At 39.2% G+C, this 25291-nt stretch overlaps 1 protein-coding gene across 7 annotated transcripts in view; it reads left to right on the forward strand.

Moving 5' to 3' along the window:
* The window catches only part of kcc (solute carrier family 12 member kcc), an 836076-nt gene that overhangs the window by 761293 nt on the left and 49492 nt on the right, over window positions 1–25291 (forward strand). For 6 of the 7 annotated variants that reach the window (XM_065231465.1, XM_065231467.1, XM_065231461.1 and 3 more), the window contains 2 exons: window positions 7229–7336; window positions 15403–15462. In XM_065231465.1, coding sequence (XP_065087537.1) covers window positions 7229–7336; window positions 15403–15462 — 168 coding nt within the window. The remainder of the gene's footprint in view (window positions 1–7228; window positions 7337–15402; window positions 15463–25291) is intronic. The other variant, XM_065231466.1, reaches the window with a different exon arrangement.

Here is a 25291-nt window from a genome sequence, read left to right on the forward strand (position 1 = left end):
CCTGCCATACCATCGATCAAGTCTTATTAATTGAGGAATTTCAGCTGGTTTGGCTCTTCTTCATTGGCTTTATTTCGTCCCCACTGGGACTTTACGCCGGCCCTCAACTTAGTGTTCTATGAGCATAGAGCATAGAATGAGCATTGAGTTTTATTGTATGGCCAATGCAATCATGCTCTACGCACAGGGAAGTTGAAAAATGTTCAGTAATCAAACCCGGTCGCTTCCAGTATGGTCTTGCTGTATAGCTGCACCTTTACCGACTGAACTAAGAGAGACCCACAGCTGGTTTGGTTTTTTCGTCTTTATATGGGACCTACTCAAGACGATGAAACCAGCTGTAATGCGTAATGTGTAATGCGGCTTGTGTTTATTCACACAAAACAAATTTCTCGTATATACAATGTAAGGCTGGATTTATTACATCGTCTGCATATGTTTCATGCAACAAATGTAATGGCAGTTCTTGCAATGGACTACAGCGTATAAGTAAGTGTTTCCAGATTGCATATTTTTGTATAAAACCTTCACGAGATGATTTTCTAGACGCAATGCATTTTGGGAAACAATGCTTGTTCAAAAATTAGGCTTTCATAAAATTTACTAAATTATGTTAAAACTCTTCCGGCGACCTCATTACAAAGTCTGTGCATGTCGTGAAACATTGAAAATTCTGTATACTTTCCATGCAAATCTGTAATAGAATCTTGCATTTCCCGGTTGGGTGTGCAATTACGACCAAGATGAACAGATACCTCGACTAGCTTCAACTTAATTCATCATTCAGCGCCACTTCAGCCTGCCACGTTCGTTCTCTGCCATCATGTATTTTGACGTGGTAGTATTAATCGTGAACTCAACCCTCCTTATCCAAGTTTTTTTTTAACAATCTGCATTTGCCGGAGCTACTGGAATTCGTTTTCCCGTGTAATAACAACCTGAATAAAATCTACCCTTTCTCGGATCCTAAAACAAGTTTTTCTCAAAAATCACTGTTCCAACGGGACCGACCGGAGACGAGGAAATGACCTTGCTGATTTGTTATCTCGCGCGTCCAGCTTTCGGCAACAATGGTTGATTAGAAGATTTACCTTTTCCGATTCTCAGCTTTTTGCACCTTTTTCCAACAGGCTGCAGGATGTCTATAGAGAGAGATAAAGAAAAAAAATCCACTGGAAAGCTTCTCGTTCACTTCCATTTTTTGCCCACTTCCTGTCAATTTCACCTACACGGTCGATCGAGTCGACTCAATTTCAGCAAAAGTGGATTTACTCAAAAGTGAGTGGTATTTTCCGGGAAAAAAAAAAGCCGTGGAAAACCAGAAAAAAAAATACTTTTCGAATATGAGGAAACTCCAAGAAAACTTCACTCCGTCTAGGCGTAAACTAATAGACTGAGTAAAACCTCTATCGCTTTTCCTCATATTCGAGAAGATTTTCCTGAAAAAAACCCGGAAAATTCAACTCAATTTTGAGTAAATCCACTTTAGACGAAATTGAGCCGGATCGACTCAACTTTGAGTCGATCAGTTCGACCGTGTAACCGTCGTCGTCGTCGCCGTCGTCGCCGATTCCGTCGGTTGGTTCGTCGGCTGCCGGAGCTTGGGGAAAAGTTTTTAAACATTAATTGTTTTCGCCGTTTTTGTGTTGTTCAGCTCCCAGCACGTGATTAGGATTTTTGGATGGGCCGGGATCGGGGTTCTGCGAAGGTTTGCTTTTTCTGTCCAGTCACTGTTTTCTGTTTCCCCCGGGGGAAAATAAGGAAATCATTTTCTCACAGTGTTGAGCAAGGTTCTCGCTCAGTAAAAAAAATAGGAAAGGGCTTCTGTTGGCCGCCGGGTGGAAATTAAAATAATAAATTTAGTGTTCTTGGTTTAGATTGGCGAATTTCGGAACGTCGGATACCCAGCATTTTCGCGGTGTCCGAGCGCTTTTGTTACCCCAGTGAAGCAGTTGTTAACTGGGTGAATCCAATTTCCACCCAACTTGTACCACGCGAGGAGAGCATATAGAGAGCCGGTCGTATATTTTGCTAAACTGCAGGTGACAGTTTTATGTGGCCTTCCATTGTGTGAAACCGGATTTCAGAAGCAAAGACTTCTGGTAATGTGAAACGTAGTTGAATTGTGGCAGCATCGGTGGGTGTATGTGGTTAACTCTCAATAGTGTGTTGGTCAACAGTTTTAGCTTTTAAACTTGTTAACAGTAACCGGTTCCTGACGGTCTGATTGAGGTCTTTTCTAGCTTCGTGGAAGTTTTAGCACTGTGAAGTTAGGTCTCTAAAGTTCGACTTTGATTCTTCGATTTTTCGATTTTCAAATTATATCGATTCCGAAACTATGAATTTATGACCCAGATATTACTCAATAAACTCATTTCGGTGATATTCTTAATACTTAGACAGTGTATTTCATAACGCGGAGCGCCTTCCGTGTTGCAAGCTTGCTAATCTCATACACGCCTGTAGGGACGGTACAGCCTTATAAAGAGAGCCTGTGATGTGTTAGGACAAAAATATATTCTAGACTTCAACTCAGGAGACCATATTCTTCTTTTTTGGCTTTATTACAACCCCACTGGGACCCCACTAGTGTTCTATATCAGCACATTCACAGTTGTTAATTGAAAGAAGCTTTCTAAGCCTGTACCATTTTTGCATTATGTGGCAAGTACAAGGGGTAATCAACTCTGCACACTGTGCCGAAGCACATCGTAGCACACTGATCGGCACGTTAGAGCACTTGATTGACAAGTATGACACAGAATATAATATAAAACGACATCACGACTTGTTTAGTTCAAAATGAGGGGGAAGGGTTTTTTCAGTTTAATTTTTTGTCGGTATTGTACCAAATCATAATAAAAGATTGAACAATTGACGAGACTCTCCGTGCCCTCATGCCTTTTGGGAAATGTCCATAGTTTCGAAAGTATTTTAGGGGAAATTCAAACAAATTAGTCAGAGTTATCATGCCGCACAGAAAAATATCCAGTAGGCCTAAGGATCCGGACCCAAAGCTAATTGTATAGGTAAAGAGAATTGCAGAATTCAATTTCCAATTGCAGCATTGATGAATGGTGTCATCAAGAACCCGGTGCACAACGATCCTGCCATTCTGTAGATGCATTAGCAACCGCAGCAGTTTGGTACGGTTGATGGTCCATCAATCAGTCAGCCGTACAGCTCATTACATTATGGACTGAACGATCTCGGAGATTCGATTGACTGTGGAGGCTGGTGGAGCTAGTGGATCCCGTATTAGCAATATTAAGAAGGATTCTGCTTGCAGAATTGTAAACGTAACCACACCGGAGATAACGGAGCCAATCTGAACCGCGGTATTAACTGACATAATCCCAAGCCATCGAAACTTCCTCAAAGTACCAAGGCTGCAAAATGCGTGTCGATTCATAGTTGAAATGGCTGGTTCTCAGCAACGCGATGACGAATTGTTATGATTCAGCCACCAATCGAAAGTTATGGCTATCTAATTTTATTTTGAATAGATAAAAACCCAATTGGAGCTGTAGTTGGCTAGCCGGAACGGAAAAAAACCCGGAAAAGTCCCGAGCAAAATGCGTGTCGATTCATGTTGACATGACTGGTTCTAGGCAATTTGGTTACCACATCTTAAGATTGAGCCCCTACTTGAAAGGTATGACTAACTACTTTCAAACGGAACAGACAAGGAACCGATTGGAGTTGTGGGTGGCCAATCGGAACGAGAAATCTAGCTCCCGTGAAAGGTGGCTCTGTGGAAATTCGGATTCACCGGGAAAATGTTCAATTCCAGAAAGTAGACCTAGAGACCCGCGATTTTTTCCTAAATTGCATACAATCTTGAGTATAGAGCAAATATACCATCACCATATCAATTTTGCAACCAAGTGGCCAGAATACGGTCCTCTCAATATATGGAATCACCTTGAAAATAATCAATTCTTAAAAGTAAACCTGGAGATCCGTGCTTCTTTAGAAAATGTGAAGAACCCTTAGTTAAAAAGATATATCTTAGTGACATATTGATGTGGTCCCCCGGCGGCCATTAAATGCCTTTCTGGACATCCGGATTTACTGGGAAAATGATCAATTCTTCAAAGTAGACCTAGAGATCCGCGATTTTTACTAAGTTGCATTACAAGCATTAGCATAGAGGAAATATACCATCACCATATCTATTTTGCAACCAAGTGGCCAGAATACGGTCCTCTGGATATCCAAAATCACCTTGAAAATAGTCAATTCTTAAAAGTAGACCTAGAGATCCTTGATTTCTAAAAAAAATGTAAAGAACCCATAGTTGAGAAGATATATCTCAGTGCCATATTGATTTGGTCCCCCGGTGGCCATTAAACGCCCTTCTGGGTATCCAGATTCACCAGGAAAATGTCAATTCTTAAAAGTAGACCGAGAGATCCGCGATTTTTTCAAAGTTTGCATACAATCATGAGCAAAGAGAAAATATGCCATAATCATATCGATTTTGCTAATGGATAGCTAGAAGGTGGTCCTGCGGATATCCGGATTTACCGGGAAAATGGTAAATTCCTGCAAGTAGACCTAGAGATCCGCGTTTTTTAGGAAATGTGAAGAACCCTTAGTTGAGAGATATATCACAGTGACATATTGATTTGGTCCCCCGGTGGTTATTGAACACTTTTTTGGATATCCGGATTCATCGGGAAAGTTACCTATTCTCAAAAGTACTCCTAGAGATTTGCGATTTTTTCTAAAATGCATACACTCTTGAGTATAGAGAACCTATATCACCACCATAGAGATTCTGCACTGGGTCGCCAGAAAAAGATATCTGAAATCACCGGAAAAGTTGTCATTTTCTGGATGTGGGTCTAGATTTTTTTAGAATATGCATAAAGCCCTTAGTTGAACAAATATGTTTAAGCACCATATTGGTTCCATCCCCCGGTAGCCATAAAGTGCGCTTCTGAATATCCAGTTTCACCGGCGAAATGGTCAATTCCTTGAAGTTATCCTAGTGATTCGCGATTTTTCTAAATTGCATGCAATCTTGAGCATAGAGGAAATATGCCATCACCATATTGATTACACTAGAGTCGGTTTATAATGAGTCACGCCAAGAGAAAAACAGTTGAACTCGCATCACGGTTTTCGAAAGATTCCCTTTATTTTCACTTGGCAACAAAGGACTTCTGCATCAACTTCAAATGACTTCTAGCGAGAAAAAAAAAAGCGGCTGTAGTAAATCATTATATCAGTGATTTTTTCAAATTATCTTAACCAAAAATAGTAGAAATTCTCATTACTGATCATTACCAAACGTATCCCATGAAAATTTAATGCTCACTGCGTATTTATGATCATTTCTTCGATTATATTTTATATTATATTGCAATACCTTTCGTGGAACTTTCATAGCATCGTAATGTTTGTTTACTGTGCACGATAGGTAGCCGGTTTGACAGTTCATTAGGCAGACTTGGCTTCACTCTTGGCGTGACTCATTATACACCAATACACCGACTCTAGATTACACTAGTTTACAGCATAGAGGCACATCTTCCACTTCCTGGTCTACCAGAATGACGCCTAGTATAGAACGCTTTTCCCGGAAAAAAATAACCATGCAATTACCATAAAATAAAATACAGTTACAACTAAATCTATTGTCAGCAATCTATATTGTACAAGAAATTTTAACATATTGTTATTACAATACATGTACAATACGTCCCATATTGTCAGGATTTTCAACAATAGAACAACATTACAATTAACGGTAAATGGCTCAAGTTTGTTCGGGAAAAAGTGATTTTTCGTATGATTAAGATCAGTGTCTGTTTTTATCATTTACCATCACATGCCAGGAGTATCGCTTCAACCCAGTGTCGATGAATTGCGTTTGTTTTGAACATCTTCGTAGTTACGAAACGAGCGAAATGAACAAATGAGTTTATTATACATCAACGAATACGCGTTTGTTGATATTCACCAGTGCTCGATTATCAAACCCAAAATTGTCAAAATCAGAAGTGATCCTCAAAGCAAAATAATCAACGACATTTTGGGCAAAATGATTATTTTGAATATTGTCGACCACACTGCCTCAAACCCAGCCGGCTCCAGCATAGTATTGCTTCATGGTTACGCCTTTACTGACTTAACCAAAGAAAGCCCTTTACAAGGCCATAAGAAAATTAAAAATCACAAAATTACACTATCCTCGAAAATCATGTAGCACAGTGTATTTAGTTGATAATATTTTAAATTTTATTCCAGTACATAAACAGTTGAAACATTTTTTTAGTTTGTTTAACGCAAAGGAATATAACGGCGCCGGTGGTGTAGTGGTAAGCGTGATTTCCTCTCACCCCAGAAGGCCTGGGTTCAATCCCAGTCGGCGCCGCCGGGATGTTCTGAGGCATATAACATCTCTGATCACGCCTTCCTTCGGATGGGACGTAAAGCCGTTGGTTCCCGGTTCATGAGTTGATGGGTCGATAGGTAGGGTCCAGGTGTGGGAGCTGCCTTCCTGGCACGTCGGTAGCATTGGTGCTCAGCACGGAAAACAAGATCGACGGAAAAAAAACAAACCATAGGACTATTTTTCTGATTCTGTTATTTAAGCGGTTTTCTGAATTTCCGTTTTCGAAAAACTATTACCGTATTTAGTTCCTTTTAGCTTATTTTGACTAATGTGAATGCAGATAAATGTTTCTCTCAATATAATCTTAAGACATAAACCAGACATATCAGATTCCATTCCGCACATAACAACGTCAGACTCAATTAAACCAGCCAAGCACATCGAAAAGTTCTCCACCGTAGAGCGCTCTCTCCAATCTGATAACGATTTATTCAAATTGAAATTGCTTGCTCTTCATCCTTTTTTTCCTACTCTGTCGCACTTCATCACGCGCAGTTGCGGTTAAGTCGTCGCCCTTGGTATTCTCATCAATCTTCGGCCGCCTCAGTGCCAGCTATACTCCATTTTTCCGCATTTAATCCCGTATTATTTTAAACCACCCACCAATCTACCGTGGCAGGGGTGGGCTACTACTCATCTCACACCCACACCAAAAATAGCTCATCCAAACAGCATCCAAACGGGGGAAAAACTTCCTGTATGAATCCTAAAGTACGGCTCACATTGTAGGGAAAGAAAAAGATCTTGGGCCCGAGTTGAAAAGTTTTATTCATATTCTCATCGCCGTATCTTCTTCTTCTTTTTGTTCTTCACCCTCCACAGATGGATAGCGATATCTCGGCGTACACCTACGAGCGAACCCTGATGATGGAACAGCGCAACCAGATGCTCCGAAAGTTGCAACTCAACAAACGCGAAAAGGAAAATGTCGTAAGTATTTGCTCTAAGGATTTTCACAAATTTCGCAGAAAAAGCGTGTGTATTCATTTTTCTACATGTTGTGTTTTTTTGTTCGTTTCTTTTCGGTTTTCGACTCACATTCTCATTGCCATAATGATAAATATTTCATCAACATTTCAACGATCACAAACACCGGTGTGCAAAATGGTGGGACCAGCTTTGTTGTATGAGAGAAAGCTTGACTACGTGTGACTTGAATTAGCATCAAATTATTATTTTTTATGAATTTTGACGAGTTAAATTTAACTGCTAGTTGAAAGAGATAAATCGAAAGTATTCGAACAAACTTGCTATCTCAGTGTAATTATTTTTGCAACTGAGATACCTAGTCTCCATATTTTTCAATGAAAGATCTTAATTGTTCAAGCCAAAGGCGCTTGTTGCGATGGTCAAACGTGTTCGATTTATTGGACATCTCACAATGTTGTCATCAATGTGGATTTCAATGAAAAGCTATCAAATCTGCAGAGATGTCGACAATTTTAATTTCTCATAAAATCGTACAAAATTTACCCAAACTAAAACTGGAATCATTAGCTTCGTAGAATTATGATCTTTCGAGAAATCTATAAAACAAATATGGGGATGATCAACAAAACTGAATATACCATCTAGTACAGCGGTTCTCCAGTTTTCATAGATTGTTATCTGTTTTGAGAAGTTGCATAAACTCGTGACCCATCGTAATAAATAATTAATGCAACTGTAAAATGATTTGCTACGGTTTCAAATTGCATACAGTGAACTCACTACAACTAGATATTGAAGGGACCATCGAGTTATAGAATTTTAGAGTTATAGAACAACAATCCCATAAGAAATAACCATCAGAGTACCCATGAAACTATTTATACTACAGTTCTATAACTCGATATCGAGTTGTGGAGAGTTGGCTGTATTTATGGCTTCCCCTGAAAGTGTCTTCCAACTTTTTCCAACTTCCTTCGACAAGATTCTTCCAACTTCTCCTAGAACCCAAAAAGAATCTGCAGGCAGTCATCCGGAAACTCTTCTGGTTTCCGTATGCAAAATTTTCCAACTTTCCAGTTTCGTCCGAACTTCCCCAGAAAATTTCATATGTCTTTCAACTTCCACCGGAAGTTTCTTCCAAGTTAAGTCTTTTGAGTGTCCAAGTATCTTTCGACTTCCTGCTGGATGATTCTTCAGATGTCTTTTTGGCGTCGCCAGGAAATGTCTTCCGACTTTCCTAGAATCTCTTCCCGATGTTCTGGTAGCTTCCCGCGGATGATTTTCCTGGGACATTCTTCCAAAATCCCCTAGAAGTATTTCTGGCTTCCCTTGCAAGTGTATTCCGGATTTTCCAGGAAGTTTCTCCAGACTTCCATCGGAAGTTCTCTTGGTAGCCCGAAGCTTCTCCTATTTTCCCGGAATCCTCCTGTGGTGTCCTCTTACTTACCCCGTAAGATTTTTCCGATAGCCCTAGAAAAGTTCTTCCGTCAGCCTCCAGAAGTCTTTCTAGCTTCCCCGAAAGTGTCTTCCTACTTTCTTTAGAACTTCCTTTGAGAAGATTCCTAGAAGAATTTTCCAACTTTCTCCTCAAGTTTCAGCTGAACTTCCCCAGGAAATTTCTTATGATTTCCAAATTCACCCGGATGTTTATTTCAAGTTTAGGGGCTGTTCATAAACTACATAGACAGTTTAGGGGGGGGGGGTTGAGAATTATCCACAGCCCATATAAATTTAAAAAATTTTGTACGGACAATTGTCTACGCAGGGGGAGGGGGGGTCAATAATCTCAAAAAACTGTCTACGTAGTTTATGAACAGACCCTTAAGTATATGTAAACCCACAGTATCTATCGACTTCCTATCATTTGGCGTAGCTAATACGGATGCCTAGGAGGCATGATCTAGATCCCAACCCCCTCCAAGATTTTTTTAAAATTTATATAATTTATATTGTCCTATTGTTATATTGTGGGGCAGGCATCCTAGGCACCCTATAAGCTACGCCAATGCTACTTAGCGGATGATTATTCAGAGGTCCTTTTCCCTAGAAGTTCTTTCAATCTCTCCCGGATGTTCTACTAACTTCCCGTGGATGATTCTCTTACATTTCCTGGGATATTCTTCTGAAATCCCCTGGGCTCCCCTACAAGTTCCTCCGGATTTTCCAGGAAGTTTCTCCAGTACTCCGTCGGAAGTTTTCTTGGTAGCCTGATGCTTCTGCTATTTTCTCGGAATTCTCCTGTGGTATCCTCCTATTTACCTCGTAAGATACTTCCGATAGCCCTAGAAGATAGTTCCGTCAGCCTCCAGAAATCTTTCTAGCTTCACCCGAAAGTGTCTTCCTATTTTCTTCCAACTTCCTGCGAGAAGATTCTTCCGAATTCTCCTAGAAAAATTCTTTTGGTTTCCGTATGTAAAATTTTCCAACACTCTCCTGAACTTTCGTCTGAACTTCCCCAGGACATTTCTTATGTCTTCCAACTTCCTACGGACGTTTCTTTCAATCTAGACCCAAAGTATCTTTCGACTTCCTACCGAAGGATTCTTCTGTGGTCCCTTTCACGTCTTCAGATAATGTCTTCCGACATCCCTAGAAGTTCTTTCAATCTTGGATGATGGATGGGAATTGGATCATTCTCTTTACATTTCCTGGGACATTCTTCCGAAACCTTCTAGAAATTATTTTGGCTTCCATTACAAGTGTCTTCCGCATTTTCCATGAAGTTTCTAAAGACTTTCATCGGAAGTTATCTTGGTAGCCCGAAGCTTCTCCTATTTTCCCGGAATCTTCCTGTGGTGTCCTCCTACTTACCCTGTAAGATTTTTCCGATAGCCCTAGAAAGATCCTACCGTTAGCCTCCAGAAATCTTTCTAGCTTCACCCGAAAGTGACTTCCTATTTTCTTCCTATTTGCTTCGAGAAGATTCTTAGAAGAATTCTTCTGGTTTCCGTATGTAAAATTGTCCAACTTTCTTCAGAAGTTTCGTCTAAAATTCCCCAGGAAATTTCATATGTTTTCCAACTTCCGCCGGACGTTTCTTCCAAGTTCTATTGTATCTAAACCCAAAGTATCTTTTGACTTCCAACCGAATAACTCTTCTAAGGTCCATTTGGCGTCTCCAGGCAATGTCTTCCGACTTCCCTAGAAGTTCTTTCAATCTCGGATGATGGATGGGAATTGGATGATTCTCCTTACATTTCCTGGGAAATTCTTCCGAAACCTTCTAGAAGTTTTTTTTTAACTTCCATTGCAAGTGTCTTCCGGATTTTCCAGAAAGTTTCTAAAGATTTTCTTGGTAGCCCGAAGCTTCTCCTATTTTCCCGGAATCTTCCTGTGGTGTCCTCCTACTTACCCTGTAGGATTTTTCCGATAGCCTCCAGAAATCTTTCTAGCTTCACCCGAAAGTGACTTCCTATTTTCTTCCTACTTCCTTCGAGAAGATTCTTAGAAGAATTCTTCTGGTTTCCGTATGTAAAATTTTTCAACTTTCTCCAGAAATTTCGTCTAAAATTCTCCAGGAAATGTTTTCCAACTTCCACCGGACGTTTCTTTCAAGTTCAAGTCTTTCGAGTCCCAAAGTATCATTTGACTTCCTACGAGATGATTCTTTTAAGTCCTTTTGGCGTCTCCAGGCAATGGCTTCCGACTTCCCTAGAAGTTCTTTCAATCTCGGATGATGGATGGGATTTGGATAATTCTTCTACTATTTCCTGGGACATTCTCCCGAAACCTCCTAGAAGTTGTTTTGGCTTCCATTGCAAGTGTCTACCGGATTTGCCATGAAGTTTCTCCAGACTTCCTATAGCCCTAGAAAGATCCTTCCGTCAGCGTCCAGAAATATTTCTGAGTTCCTCCGAAAATGTCTTCCAACTTCCTTCGACAAGATTCTTCCGACGTCGCCTGGATGAAACTGTCTCCAGAAGTTTCCTCCGAACTTCCCCTGGAAATTTCTTATGTCTTCCAACTTGCAGCGGAAGTTTCTTTCAAGCTCAAGTATTTTGAGTCCCAAAGAATCTTTCGATTTCCTACCGGATGATTCTTCAGAGGTCCTTTTTGGCGTCTCCAGGAAATGTCTTCCAACTTGCCTAAAATTTCTTTCAATCTCTACCGGATGTTCTGCTAGCTTTCCACGGATGGTTCTCCTTACATTTCCTGGGACATTTTTCCGAAATGTCCTGGAAGTTATTTTGGCTTCCATTGCAAGTGTCTTCCGGATTTTCCGTGAAGTTTCACGGGACTCCCATCGAGAGTTTTATTCTGACATTTCTGAAGGTTTCTTACGACTTTCATTCTCTGAAATTGCCTTCTGTCTTCCCGAAATGTTTTTCGATCATGTTTTCCCAGATAGTCTTCTTCCACAACTTTCCTAGGATGTTTCTTTGAGGTTTCTGGAACGTCTTCCAACTTCCTAGTTTCCCCTACAAGTATTGTCTGGATTTACCAGAAAGTATCTGAAGACTTCCATTCGATATTCTCTTGGAAGCTCGAAGCGTCTCATATTTTCCTGGAATCCTCACCCACCATCCCCTGGAGGTGTCCTCGTATTTCCGCCGTAAGATTTTTCCGATAGCCCTCGAAAGATCCTCCCGTCAGCCTCCAGAAATATATCTGAGTTTTACCGAAAATGTCTTCCAACTTTCTTCCACCTTGCTTCGACAAGATTCTTCCAACTTCGCCTAAAAGAAACTTTCTCCAGAAGTTTCCTCCAAACTTCCCCTGGAAATGTCTTATGTCTTCCAACTTGCAGTGGAAGTTTCTTTCAAGCTCAAGTCTTTCGAGTCCCAAAGTATCTTTTGACTTCCTACCGGATAATTCTTCAGAGGTTCTTTTGGCGTCTCCAGGAAATGTCTTCCGAATTGTCTAGAAGTTTTTTCAATCTCTACCGGATATTCTGCTAGCTTTCCACGGATGGTTCTCCTTACATTTCCTGGTACATTTTTCCGAAACCTCTTAGTGGTTATTTTGGCTTCCATTGCAAGTGTCTTCCGGATTTGCCATGAAGTTTCTCCAGACTCCCATCGAGAGTTTTGTTCTGACATTTCTGGTGATTTCTTTCGACTTCCGTTGAAGGTTTCTTACGACTTCCATTCTCTGAAATTGCCTTCTGTCTTCCCCGGAATGTTTTTCGATCAACTTCCTGGTTTCCCCTACAAGTGTTTTCTGGATTTTCCAGAAAGTTTCTGCAAACTTCGATTGGAAGTTCTCTTGGTGGCTCGAAGCTTCTCCTGTTTTTCCGGAAGCCTTACCCAACATCCTCTGTAGGTGTCCTCGTACTTTCGCCGTAAGATTTTTCCGATAACCCTAGAAAGATCCTTCCGTCAGCCTCCAGAAATATTTATGAGTTGCCCCAAAAATGTCTTCCAATTTCCTTCGACAAGATTCTTCCGACTTCGCCTGGAAGAAACTTTCTCCATAAGTTTCCTCCGAACATCCCCTGGAAATTTCTTATTCTTCCAACTTGCAGCGAAAGTTTCTTTCAAGCTCAAGTATTTCGAGTCTCAAAGTATCTTTCGACTTCCTACCGGATGATTCTTCAGAGGTCTTCCGGATTTGCCATGAAGTTTCTCCAGACTCCCATCGAGAGTTTTGTTCTGACATTTCTGGTGGTTTCTTTCGACTTCCGTTGGAAGTTTCTTACGACTTTCTTTCGCTGAAATTTCCTTCTGTCTTCCCCGGAATGTTTTTCGATAAACTTTTGCCAGTTAGTCTTCTTCCACAACTTTTCCAGGACGCAACTTTCTACTGCACATCCTATTGACTTCTCTCGAAAATATGGTTTCTAGTGTGGTGCGAGCTATTTTTTGGAAGAAATAAATATACTAATGTACACCGGGGAAAGTTGAAACGCGCGGGAAAATTGAAACGGTACGTGTATCACTTAGTGGAAGTGAATATTCAGTGTAATTATTTTTGTGAGGCAAACTACTACATTAGACATAATCTCAGCGATTATTGACATCCGGTAAGAGATACAGCTACCGTTTCAACTTCCCCATGCGATTAAACTTGCCCCGGTGTACCTTATGCCTTTTGCGATATGATTTTTGACACCAGTCTCAATAACTCAAATATAATTAAAATGTGTTCCAATGGTCTCGAAATTGAAAATAAAAAAGTTTAATTCCCATTTTGTAAGTATTCAAAATCTTTCGAAATCGACTTATTTCTGCTGGAGTCAAATCCGGACCTTGCGGAACCGATGAGCCAAATCTAATCAAGAAGTTTTTCAATGGTTTATGAATTTACTAAGTGATGAAATTTAATACTCAAATTGTAGGTGAATGTTGGAAATTGTAAATCAATTCTATACTGCCAAAGCACCTTCACTACCGAACGGGTCACAGTATGAATTGTTAGTCGAATTTGACTGCCATCCCATATATGATGACTTCTAGATAGCTAGAGCTAGAGATGCTGATCACATTTTTACCCGTTCTGGCGGAATAAATCTAGAATTTGGGACAAATCATCCATCCTAATGTAATTATTTAAAACAAGATACTATTCTATCAATCCTGAGATTTTTTTAAAAATGTCCCAAAAACGATCCTAGTACTATTCAATCTTTTAATTTGAAACATAGATCCAACTAAAACGGGTTGACAATTGATCAAACAATCCTTCAACCAACCCGTGGTTGAAGAGAAGCGGTTTCCAATAGTATAATGCAATCGAATCCAAAAAGCTGAACTGAAATGATGCTGGCTTTTTCAGTCTATTGGGAAGTGAAATGGTTAAATTTCTCATTTCCCAACGTTTCGGCCTGTTTTATATGACGAATTTTTAAGGAAAACAAAAGTTTATTCAACATTTTATACTGCTAACTATGGACAATTAACGAAAAATTGTAGACTTTTTCCCCCTAGAAAATGGCCAAATAAATCCGGGAAGAAACCTCTGGATATAAGAAATGAACCGTTTCAATTTCCACCAGACTGATAATGCCAATATAAAGCCAGAATAAATAATACCACTCGCATAAATAACCAATAAATATTATCAGATAAATGTACCCAAATTGAAGTTCTATATAACAATCAAACAAAACGAGACCGATTACGTATAATATACTATAATCATTTCAAACTGTAAGATTATTGAAAACACACCTGAACTATAGAACTCCTTGAAAAAGATAGTAATAGCTGTCGGTCAAAAATTTGAACAATATAATGCATATTTAAAGATATATATTCCATATTTTTCTATAATTCCACATTATTCTACCACTGCAAGTCACCAAAGCTCCTCAAACAACAAAACGGTCCAACATATCTGCGCGCCAGTGTAATCACATCTACCGAAAACAATATTTTGAAAGCAGACAAAGTTTCTCGGCTCATCCCGTCTGTTGAGACGGGCTCAGCTGGAAACGAAAGAAAAATAAAGCATCTCATAGCAAGTTTGAAAACACGACTATTTTTGCAACCAGAAGTTTTTCGCTTCCTGCCAACACATGGCCCGAGAACACATCGCATCGGAAATTGGCAACGACAAGAAATATAACATCTTTCCCATCCGTTGTCTGTCTGCTCGGTAAGACACATATATGTTCACACCGACAAATGATGGATTAACGGGAAAATTAAATGAGAAAAAAAATCGTTCCTCGCCACTGTCTGAGGCGACTTCTGGTTGCAAAATCTAAAAATAATGATCGGGGTAAAAATATTAATCCCACCGGATTAGGACCTGTCCATTGGCTGCGCGGATTAACACGTTCAAAATTACGAAACCTAAACGGGTGTGTCGAGCTGCCTGAATTGGATCATCATGTTCATCTTCACCTCGATATTTCGTTCGATCATCATCCAGCCATTCTCATCTCGCACAAACTTATCAGAATGTGTACAAGTGTTTAATCAAGCAATCAAGCTGCTGAACTAAAATGATGTCTTTTTCTCTGGAATCTCTCTCTCTCCCGATTTTCCGTTTCTCCACTGTTTTTTCTCTCTCTCTATATATTTAATCTCTCCCACAATTTTGTCCCGGAAATGCACTTTCGCGAATCCCATCAAAAAACCGAACGTACGTAAAACTTTAACCTAAATAAATGCAAATCTAAGGTGGATAATATGGTGGACTTCAATCCTGCCACCGCCAACGGAGAGGATCGAACACCGCTGGTAAAGATAATAGCACGCCCACCCAGATACACCGCCGTCCAGGAACTGTTTGCTTTTTCGTTTAGACAGAAGACAGATTCAGTCGTTTTTTCGTGTTTTTCTTCCATCACTGGTTTAGTTTGAAATTAATTTACATACTTTCTTATCACCCACGTTATTGCTAAAAGTAGACTTCGTTTGTGTCTGTCCCCCGAATGAGTATCCGTTTCATTTTTTTTTTCGTTCCCGCATAGTTGTTTTGATAACGGTACTGATTGTACGAGAAATGAAGACTGAACTGTAGAGATGGATCAAATAGTGTGTTTTTGATGTTTCTGCTTTTCCACCTTTTTTTTCTCCCGAATGTCCTGAATTTCATCCACGCTCCATACTCCATACCGAAAACCATTCGCTATGTAAATCCATCCAAGATAAATTGATTCCACTGAAAATGGATCTCCCTTCTTGCAATCATTGCACTGGCTTCACGAATAATATTAATCGGTTCGAAAATAATATCACATTTTAGAAGGCATTTGGAGGAACGGTTGAGTCGCACCATTCATCCTCAGGGAAATGATTGACATTATGGAGACGCATGGTTTTCGACGGTAGAAGTAATACGCTCATATGAATGGAATCAAAAGGCAGCAATTGTATAAAGAAAAGAACACTAAGAATAACCCAAATCATTCACTACAAACAGTGATGAGTAAAATTAAAATTACAACTACTTTTCTAAAATAATAATGTTAAAACAGTTGAAAACCGAAACGGTAATTTTACCTGAGGTGATCAGTATGTGTGCACTTGGGCAAATGGGCAAGAACGTGTGTACTTAGAAAATATTTTCGACTTCGGAAATTTGTTCAGCCAACTGCTGAGCGCTCGGCAAACAAAATAATTAACGAAAGATTTGTAAATTGTCGGAGATTATTATTGTATAGCACGAGAAATGGCTCTAATGTTGGCCTATGGATCTAAGATTGGGTCCATCGCTAAAAATCTGCTATTTATCAATTTTATCTACTTGAACGCGTCATTGGTAGGGTAATTGATTCTGGTTGGACCTATCCAAAAACTGATGATGGTTGGACCTATTTTTTCAATCGCTAGTTTAGTCAATCTTCGCTATTTTTTTTTTTTTTTCAAAGATCACTTTACTATCATAAAAAAACTCATTTTCTTCAATTTGCATGGGTGTTTTATTGAAAAAACTTCAAAACAATTGAGTTTCAATGAGCTTTCAAAACAGTTCACTTTCCACGCATTAGCTCGTCATTATGCCTTACTTTCAAACATACAAAAAAGGAATACTTCTTACATTTATTTTTATTTTCATGCAGTAATATACTGCTTTAAGGTGTAAACAACACGTTAGTACGCCATTTATTCATTGGTTTCACTAAAATGTTTGAATAATTGACGAAATTCGAATAGATAAATATGATCATGGTTGGACCTACGCATGATGATGGTTGGACCTATGTGTTTCCTAGGACGGCCGCTAGGTGCGCTTCGGTTTGTCTACATCCTACGCGCAGCTGATTTGAAATTCGATTTCGTTTTGGCCGAGTGATCAGTTTCTTCGATTGAAAAAATGGCTAAAGAAAAGAGTTATACGATCGATAATCTTCAAGAGGCTGTTCTTTTAGTAAGAAATAAATCACTTACCGCGTATCAGGCACAGAAAAGGTACAATATTCCGAAAACGACACTTCACGCAAAAATTAAGGGAAGCCACGGCAAGAAATATGGAAGGGAAATAGTGTTGAGTGTTGATTTGGAGAACCAGCTAGGGGATTGGGTTTGTATGTGCGCTGCTTCTGGCAGTCCCAAGACGGCCAAAAAGATCTTGGAAGCTGCTAAAGACCTTGCGTCACTAGTTGGGCGTAAATTTAAAGAAGGAATTCCATCGTCAGGTTGGCTGAAAGGGTAACCACCGATTTCCGAACTACCACGAAAGCGCCGAAAGAATCTGTTAATATGAATTTACATTAAGCACTTCTCATACACCTTCTGTGTGTGAATTAACTTGAAATAAAATGTTATCAAACTAAAAATTGTTAACTGAAACCTATTTCCGAAAAAAAAAACTCCTAGGAGAAAAAGAACTATAAAACCGGAATTAAGTTCTGATATTTGGTCATTTTAAGCCCCTAAATTTCCCGGTGGCACCCAGAACATGCTGGAAGTGGCCAATGTGGTCCAAGGCACTCAATTTTGTTATTGATCTTGTTATCGAATTTGGAAGTAATGTGAAGTGTCGCATGATAGGTTTTATTCCTTCCATATCAAAATTAGGTCCATGATCCATATACCCTGTAACTTGTTCCGGCCATATCTCCGGAACCAGTTGACCGATTCCAAAAATATTTGATAGCTTTCAATGGGACCACAATACCTATAGTTTGACGTTAAAAAATTTCCAAATCGGGTCAATGATTTCCGAGAAAATGAGCCATGATGAATAGCTAATGCGTGGAAAGTGAACTTTTTTAAAAACGAAGGTAAACTCAAATTTCTTGATTTTTATTATTATTATTATTTAACTTTATTAGGGAGGCTTTCAGCCTTGGGCTGGTTCGCCTCCAATTTCTTGATTTTTTTTAAATAGCAAATTCACAAAAACTGTTTAAAAAGGGTTTTTTCATGATACCAATAAGCTCTAAACAAAGTTTTTGAACAAATATGGGCTAAACTAGCATTTGCAAAAATAGGTCCAACCATCATCATTTTTTAGGTCCAACCAAGATCAGTATAGGTCCAACCAACATCATAATTCTTTGCTGAACAAAAACGTTTTATAAAATCATTTGTTCATAATATTTAACTTTTTAAGTTATTATTAGAAACAAGAAAGGTTGATTTTTCCCCTCATCACGCATTTTTTTATAATTATATGTTGAATTCATAAAAAAAAATACGACATGAATGTTGACATTGTGTGAAACCGGCCTAAATAGGTCCAACCATCATCAGTTACCCTACGCTATTGAAAATTTAGTCGATTGCTGTTTTTGTTTGCTGAAACTGGGGCATCATCGATTTTTGTTTTTTTGTTTGTTCTACATGATTACGATAAAATAGGCCAAAATGCACTCTGGAATAAAATGCCCGATATATTTTTTATAGTTTAACCAATAACTAATTTTGGGATTTTAAGTGCAGAAAATCTACTTTAAGATGGGCAACTGAACCAACCGGTGCGCACCATGTGCTGGTTCGTGTTCAAAAAAATACTCGTGTACGTGTACCCTGGTTCGGCTGAATTTTCGTGTACCAGTGCAGTGTGTTCTAAATCAAAACCGACTGCCGGTTTTCGAGTTGATGTTCAGAACCGCAGCTTGAAAACCGAAAACCGATGCACGGCCAATCATACCAACTCAGCGACTGAGAATAATTGACTCAGAGAATTATCTTTCCATACGAAATTTACTAAGATTAGGAAGAAACTGCAATTACTCATAGCTTATCTTATCATTAGTCTGAGTAAATTTCGTATGGAAAGAAAATTATCTGAGTCAATTATTCTCAGTCGCTGAGTTGGTATGATTGGCCGTGTGTGCTAGAATTTTGGTTTTGGTTCACGAGATCTGAACCGTGTACATGGTTCAATTATATGTAACCAAAACCGGGTATACCGTTCTTGGATCAGAACATTTGCAAGAATTAAATAGCAGTGGCTCCAAAAAGGTGAGTTAAATATTTTTACCAAGCGACAGTTGTTAATTCAATTGTCAAATATTTTGATAGACAATATTGGTAGCAAAGAAACTGGAAATCATTTTGAAGTCTGACAAATACCCTTCAATATGGGTATTTTCGGAATCGGGGTGATGTCTAGAGACTGGAAATCAATGTCTGACGCCATTTTGAAGACCAAGATGGCAGCTTCCGGTTATAGAAAAACTGGGATATACTCCTGATGAATGTGTGGCGTCTTAGTGGAATACCTGTATAATGAGAGAGAGAAGGATTAGTAATTTCCATTTAATCCCACTACCTTATTTGCTTATCCTTGACAGATACGCGTATTTCGTCTACAATGTGCAGACTTCTTCAGTGTATTGTACTAATACTCGACTCACTAATAACACTTGTACTAATAGTCGAGCATTAGTGAAAGACACTGAAGAAGTCTGCACATTGTAGACGAAATACGCGTATCTGTCAAGGATAAGCAAATAAGGTACACAGCAAAAAAATAATTTTGATATCACATCAAAGTGGATGCACTACAATCATGTCGAAAATTTCATGTAATTTTTATGACCACATAAATAAACAAATGCAGTAAAAGCAGCGTAATGTCAGTGCATGCATTGTATTAATGATAATTTTATCCTTTTTAGCAAGTAATATTACACCATATTTTCGACATGATTGTAGTGCATCCACTTTGACGTGATATCAAAATTATTTTTTTGCTGTGTAGCGGAATTAAATGGAAATTACTAATCCTTCTCTCTCTCATTGGGATATACTGTCAAATACCATTCAATATGCGTATTTTTATAATCGGGAAAGAGATGAACCAGCCCAAGGCTGAAAATCTCTCTAATAAAGCAAAAAAAAAAAAAAAAAAAAAAATAATCGGGATGACGTATAAAGACCGGAAATCAATGTCTAACGCCATTCTTAAATCCAAGATGGCGGCTTCCGGTTGTAGGAAAACTTGGAAATACTAGCAAATATCGTTCAATATGGGTATTTTTTGAAATCGGGATGACGTATATAGACCGGATATCAATGTTAGGCACCATCTTGAAATCCAATATGGTGGCTTCCGGTAATCGAAAAACTGGGAAATATCGTCAATTACCCTTCTATATGGGTATTTCCAGAATCTGGGTGTCGTATAGAGACCGGAAATCATAGTCAGACGTCATCTTGATATCCAAGATGGTGGCTTTCGGTTGTAGGAAATACCCATATTGAAGGGTATTTAACAGTGTTTAAAATTTTTTCTATAACCGGAAGCCGCCATCTTGGATTTCAAAATGGCGTTGGTCGACGATTTCCGGTCTCCACGTCACCCCAATTCTGGAAATACCCACATTGTGTAATACATCATTTGAATTCACAGTTGTTCTGTATTCAAAAACCGCTATTTCGACTTGACACTGCATAATTTTATTGATCAAATACAAATTCTGTTTAGTTATCTGCCATCACCGACAATTCTTCGCACCACGCACATAAACATACAACAGTACCGGATCGGTTCTTGAATTCATAACATCATCCTTGTAAACACAAACACCGGTACTGGAAAATCAGAACCACACACGCAGCGAACTGGTGAACACGGTGCGGTGCTGCTTGCAACTACCAAACCGAACCGACAGCAGCACCAAACACTCGGTACAACAGATCAGCACATTGGTTATGACTTAGAAATCCATACCGGTGCTGTACCGGTGTTTTTCCCATGACTGCTTTAAGCTGGGTTTAGACTAGGCAAGTCATTTGATCAACTCAGTTGAATTCAATTGGCTTGAAAAGTTGAGCCTGGTCCAACTTTTTTCAATTCAAGTGAGTTGATCAAGTCAGTTAAATGGCATGGTTTACACGTTCAATTCGCGTTCAAGTCAGTTGAATTCAATTGACATGATCAATTGACTTGCCCTGTCTAAGCCCAGCTTTAAGGAGAAAGCGGACGAAAAACTGATTTAAAAAACTCAAAAACACTCTTTTCCCTTCTTACAGAGAAGAGTATCCATATCGTTTGGAAAACCTACTCCGAGGCCCTGCGGCAGGGATCGGGTGCTACTCAATTTTTTGCGAGAACAAAACACGCTGTTGCGAGACTGCGCTTTAATTTCCCAAGAGACGTGAAAGAGCATTTTAAATCGTGCAGCACAATTCATTTATCTTGTGTTGGAGATCTGCCGCTTCAACGGTGTTAAAGGTGTATTCAGATCTAAGCGATATTTCATATTTTGCGAAGGTACGAGAGGGAGAAAAGTACTAGTTGTCTCTCTCATTTCAACGCAAATTTTGCTCCGCTTCGCTAATGTACGCTCAGATATGATTACACCTTAAGTCTGTTTTTCTCTCTCTCTTTTGCTTCTCCGAGAGTGTGCTTCGTTAATAGCTGTTCCTTGATTCGGTAAAGGCGCAGCTACAAAGCAAGACCATGCTGGAGGTGGCTGGGTTCGATTCCCGGTCCGGTCTAGGAATTTTTCGGGTTGGAAAATTTCTCGACTTCCCTGGGCATAGAATATGATTGTACTTGCCACACAATTATACTAATGCAGAAATGGTACAGACATCGAAAGCTCTCAATTTATAACTGTGGAAGTGCATCTAGAACACTAAGTTGAGATCACGCAATGAGCTAATATGCAATAAGCTAACAATAAGCTTGAAATGCGAAGAAGAAGGAGAAGAAGAAGAAGAAGAAGAAGAAGTGCTTTTATTATTTTTTTGAGCATTGTTATTTTTCATACGGCAAATTAATTAAATTTATAACGATTTTTTCTGGCTAAAAAGCACTAGGCAATCTTATTAAAATCGATAGTGTACCGTTGTGGATTAATCAACATTCATGGACCTAGGATTTGTAATTACTTTGGGTTTGTGTTCTTAAATACACAAATCGGTTCGTTCTAAGATATTTTATTAGAAAAAAAAAATGAACGTAAATTACGAAAAATTCAATTAAATCAAATAGGGCTCCGTGCTACTTCATCGTTTCCGTTCAATGTGCTAAAACCCATAAAAACAAAAACAAAATCAGATTGATTACAAGTAATGTTGACATATTTGCGCTCATGTGTAAAATGAGCGATTTGAAGCGAAGTGTAGTACGACGAAGTGGTGCAGATATAAATATATAAATATAAATAATATTTAAAGTCAATCGATTTGGGACTGTTAACACCCAAACTTGATGTTTCCGCCACATAGTACACAGCGTGCGCGTGTGAAACAAACTGAACTGATAAAATTCCACACATTTTTATTGACGAATTTCCATGTGAAATTCCACATGCTTTCATGTGACCACACAAACAGACTCCACACAGACGTACACATGAAATGTATGAGTCAAATGAATAGTATGTGTGGTCACAAATGGCTTTCCCACACTGATCTAAATAGTTTCCTCGCAACAATTTAAAGAAAATTACACTTTAAAAATCTAAATTAGGAAAAGCATCTAAATTTGTATTTCCCAACGCTATTGAACACATACTTAAAAAAGAACTATGTTTCGTCAACGGTGTGCAAAGTTATTGGCAAATGAGCAGTTCGTGACCAAAACTGTGGATGCCAAGCATGCTCCCATCATAACACCGTGCACTACTCGATTGTGCTATCCGGAAGTAGTACCAGAGCAGTCCAACTACTCACTCCTAGGTATGAAATCTCTCTCTCTCTTTTGTCTCTTTCTCTTTCCGTGCTCTCGAATTTGAGAATAGCACCAATGGTTTTTGCACCACTCTGAGTTTTTAGTCGATCTCTGCACTCAAAGCCGTTTGTCATATACCATTCGACTCAGCTCGCGGAGATCGGAAAATGCATGTGTATGTGTGTCTGCATGTGCATCAAAATAAAGAACGATATGTTTCTCAACAACCACTGAACCGAATTGGATGCAACAGCCACCAAATTAAAGGTTCTATAGTCCCATACAGCGAATCCAAACACATAAAGCAACCAACGATACAGACAAAACGGTTGCTACGACTACCATGACACATAGCTCGATCCGAGTGGTAGAAGGATAATGATATATTGCTTGCCTGCTTTGTTGCAATATACACGGATGAGGACAAAGCTTGATATGAATCGAGAAAAGACATAACGAAAAAATTCCCATTAACACACGTGTATCATCTTCGGCTTTACTTCGTGAAGCAGCTTGCCAACAATTTGCTCGTTTCCTTCTACCGCCTCGAGTGAGTTGTGTCGCACGGGCTACATGTCATGAAAAAGAACGAAGAAGATTATATCATTATTGCTTTGTGCTTCTGACATAGCGTTATTATTCGGTTCGTTGATCGCTTGTTATTTTGTCATTTGGAGATATTTTTGATTCCTTGGTCCCATATAACGCTTTTGATTTTTTGGATTCGGTCAACTGGTTCCGGAGATATGGCCGGACAACGTTCCGCTTTGTACACCGAACTGTGACCGGTAATACTCTATTACAGATTTGCATGAATAGTATGAAGAATTTGTTATTTTTCGTCACATAAACATATTCTGTAATGTGGTCACCGGAATAGTTTTGACATAATTTAATAATTTTTATGATAGCTTTTTTTCTCGTACAATGTTTGTTTCTCCATATGCATTGCGCCTAGGAAGTTATCTTGGGAAGGTTTTATACAAAAATATGCATTCTGAAAAAAACTAACTAGGGTCAAAATCCATCATGCGATACCTTAAATCACACGAGAATTCAAAAATCAGTTCAATTGTAGTCATTTGTAGTGTCCAAGACCACACTGGTCACATCCGACCATGTTCCAGGAGCCCCGAGGAAGTGGTCAGTTTCTGACTAGAGTCAAAATTCATCATGTGATACCCTAAATCACACAACAATTCAAAAACTAGTTCAATTGTAGTCAATTGTAGTGTCCAAGACTACACTAGGCACATCCGGCCATGTTTCGGAAACCCCAAGGAAGAGGTCAGTTTCTGATTAGGGTCTAAATCCATCATGCGATACCTTAAGTCACACGATGATACAAAAATCAGTTCAATGGTAGTCATTTAGAGTGCCCAAGACCACGCTGTTCACATCCGACCATGTTCCAAGAACCCGGAGGAAGTGGCCAGTTTCTGACTAGGGTCAAAAATCATCATGTTATACCTTAAATCACATGACAATTCAAAAACTAGTTCAATTGTAGTCATTTGTAGTGTACAAGACCACACTGGTCACATTCGGCCATGTTCCGGATACCCCACGGGAACTGGCCAGTTTCTGACTAGGGTCAAATGACATGAGAATTCTTCTCAAATTCCGCTCATGGAATAATGCTCAAAGCAATTCCAATGGTAAAATAATGTTTGATGATTGTTCTGCACTACCGGCGCCGGTGGTTTAGTGGTAAACGTGACTACTTTCTCACCCCAATTCAATCCCAGCCGAGGTCGGTGGGATTTTTCTGAGGCATAAAAATCTCTCGTCACATCTTCCTTCGGAAGGGAAGTGAAGCCGTTGATCCCGGCCCATGTGTGTTTGAATAGGTTCGATATCCTACGCAGGTGTGGAAGCTGCCTTCCTGCACATTCGATTGCCGTCAATGGATGGCAATCGATGTCCGTCGGTGATTGGCACTAAATTGCAGAACAGAGACCGACGTTAAATAAAGGAATGTAGATTGTTCTGCAGGTTATTACATTATTCAATATCCAAACCGCCCAACATGCTTTTCTTCAGCAAGAAACCCCATCATCAATTGATTTGGTCTTAACTGACTCATGTCAACTTTGTAGCTAATTGGTTACCCATACTGACTTCGGCTCTGATAACCTTCCAGTAACTTTTGATAATTCCCAAGAAATAATGTCAGCTCAACTTTCAATTGCCATCGAGCTGATTGGGAGCAATATTGAACATTTATGGAACATATAGTTGATCCAAATATTCCTTTGCGAATCAAAGATACACAACATAGACAACGATCTTCAACTCTTGATCCGTCTGCAAAATGTCCGTAGAAGGCATTATCAAAGAACTCGCGGTCCTGCCATGTAAGTTATCTGGCGGGATTTGTAAAAAAAAAAACAAATTAAAAAGCGATTCTCTGCCCTGAGGAACAAAACTTTTGAAACTTAATGTTTTGAAATTAGACCCGAGTACCAAACCCTTTTGGGTACACCTCAA

This window comes from Ochlerotatus camptorhynchus, unplaced genomic scaffold (assembly GCF_037179485.1).
Source record: "Ochlerotatus camptorhynchus isolate MF236.1 unplaced genomic scaffold, CSIRO-AGI_Acam_v1.1 ptg000357l, whole genome shotgun sequence".
Taxonomy (NCBI): Eukaryota; Metazoa; Arthropoda; class Insecta; order Diptera; family Culicidae; genus Ochlerotatus; species Ochlerotatus camptorhynchus.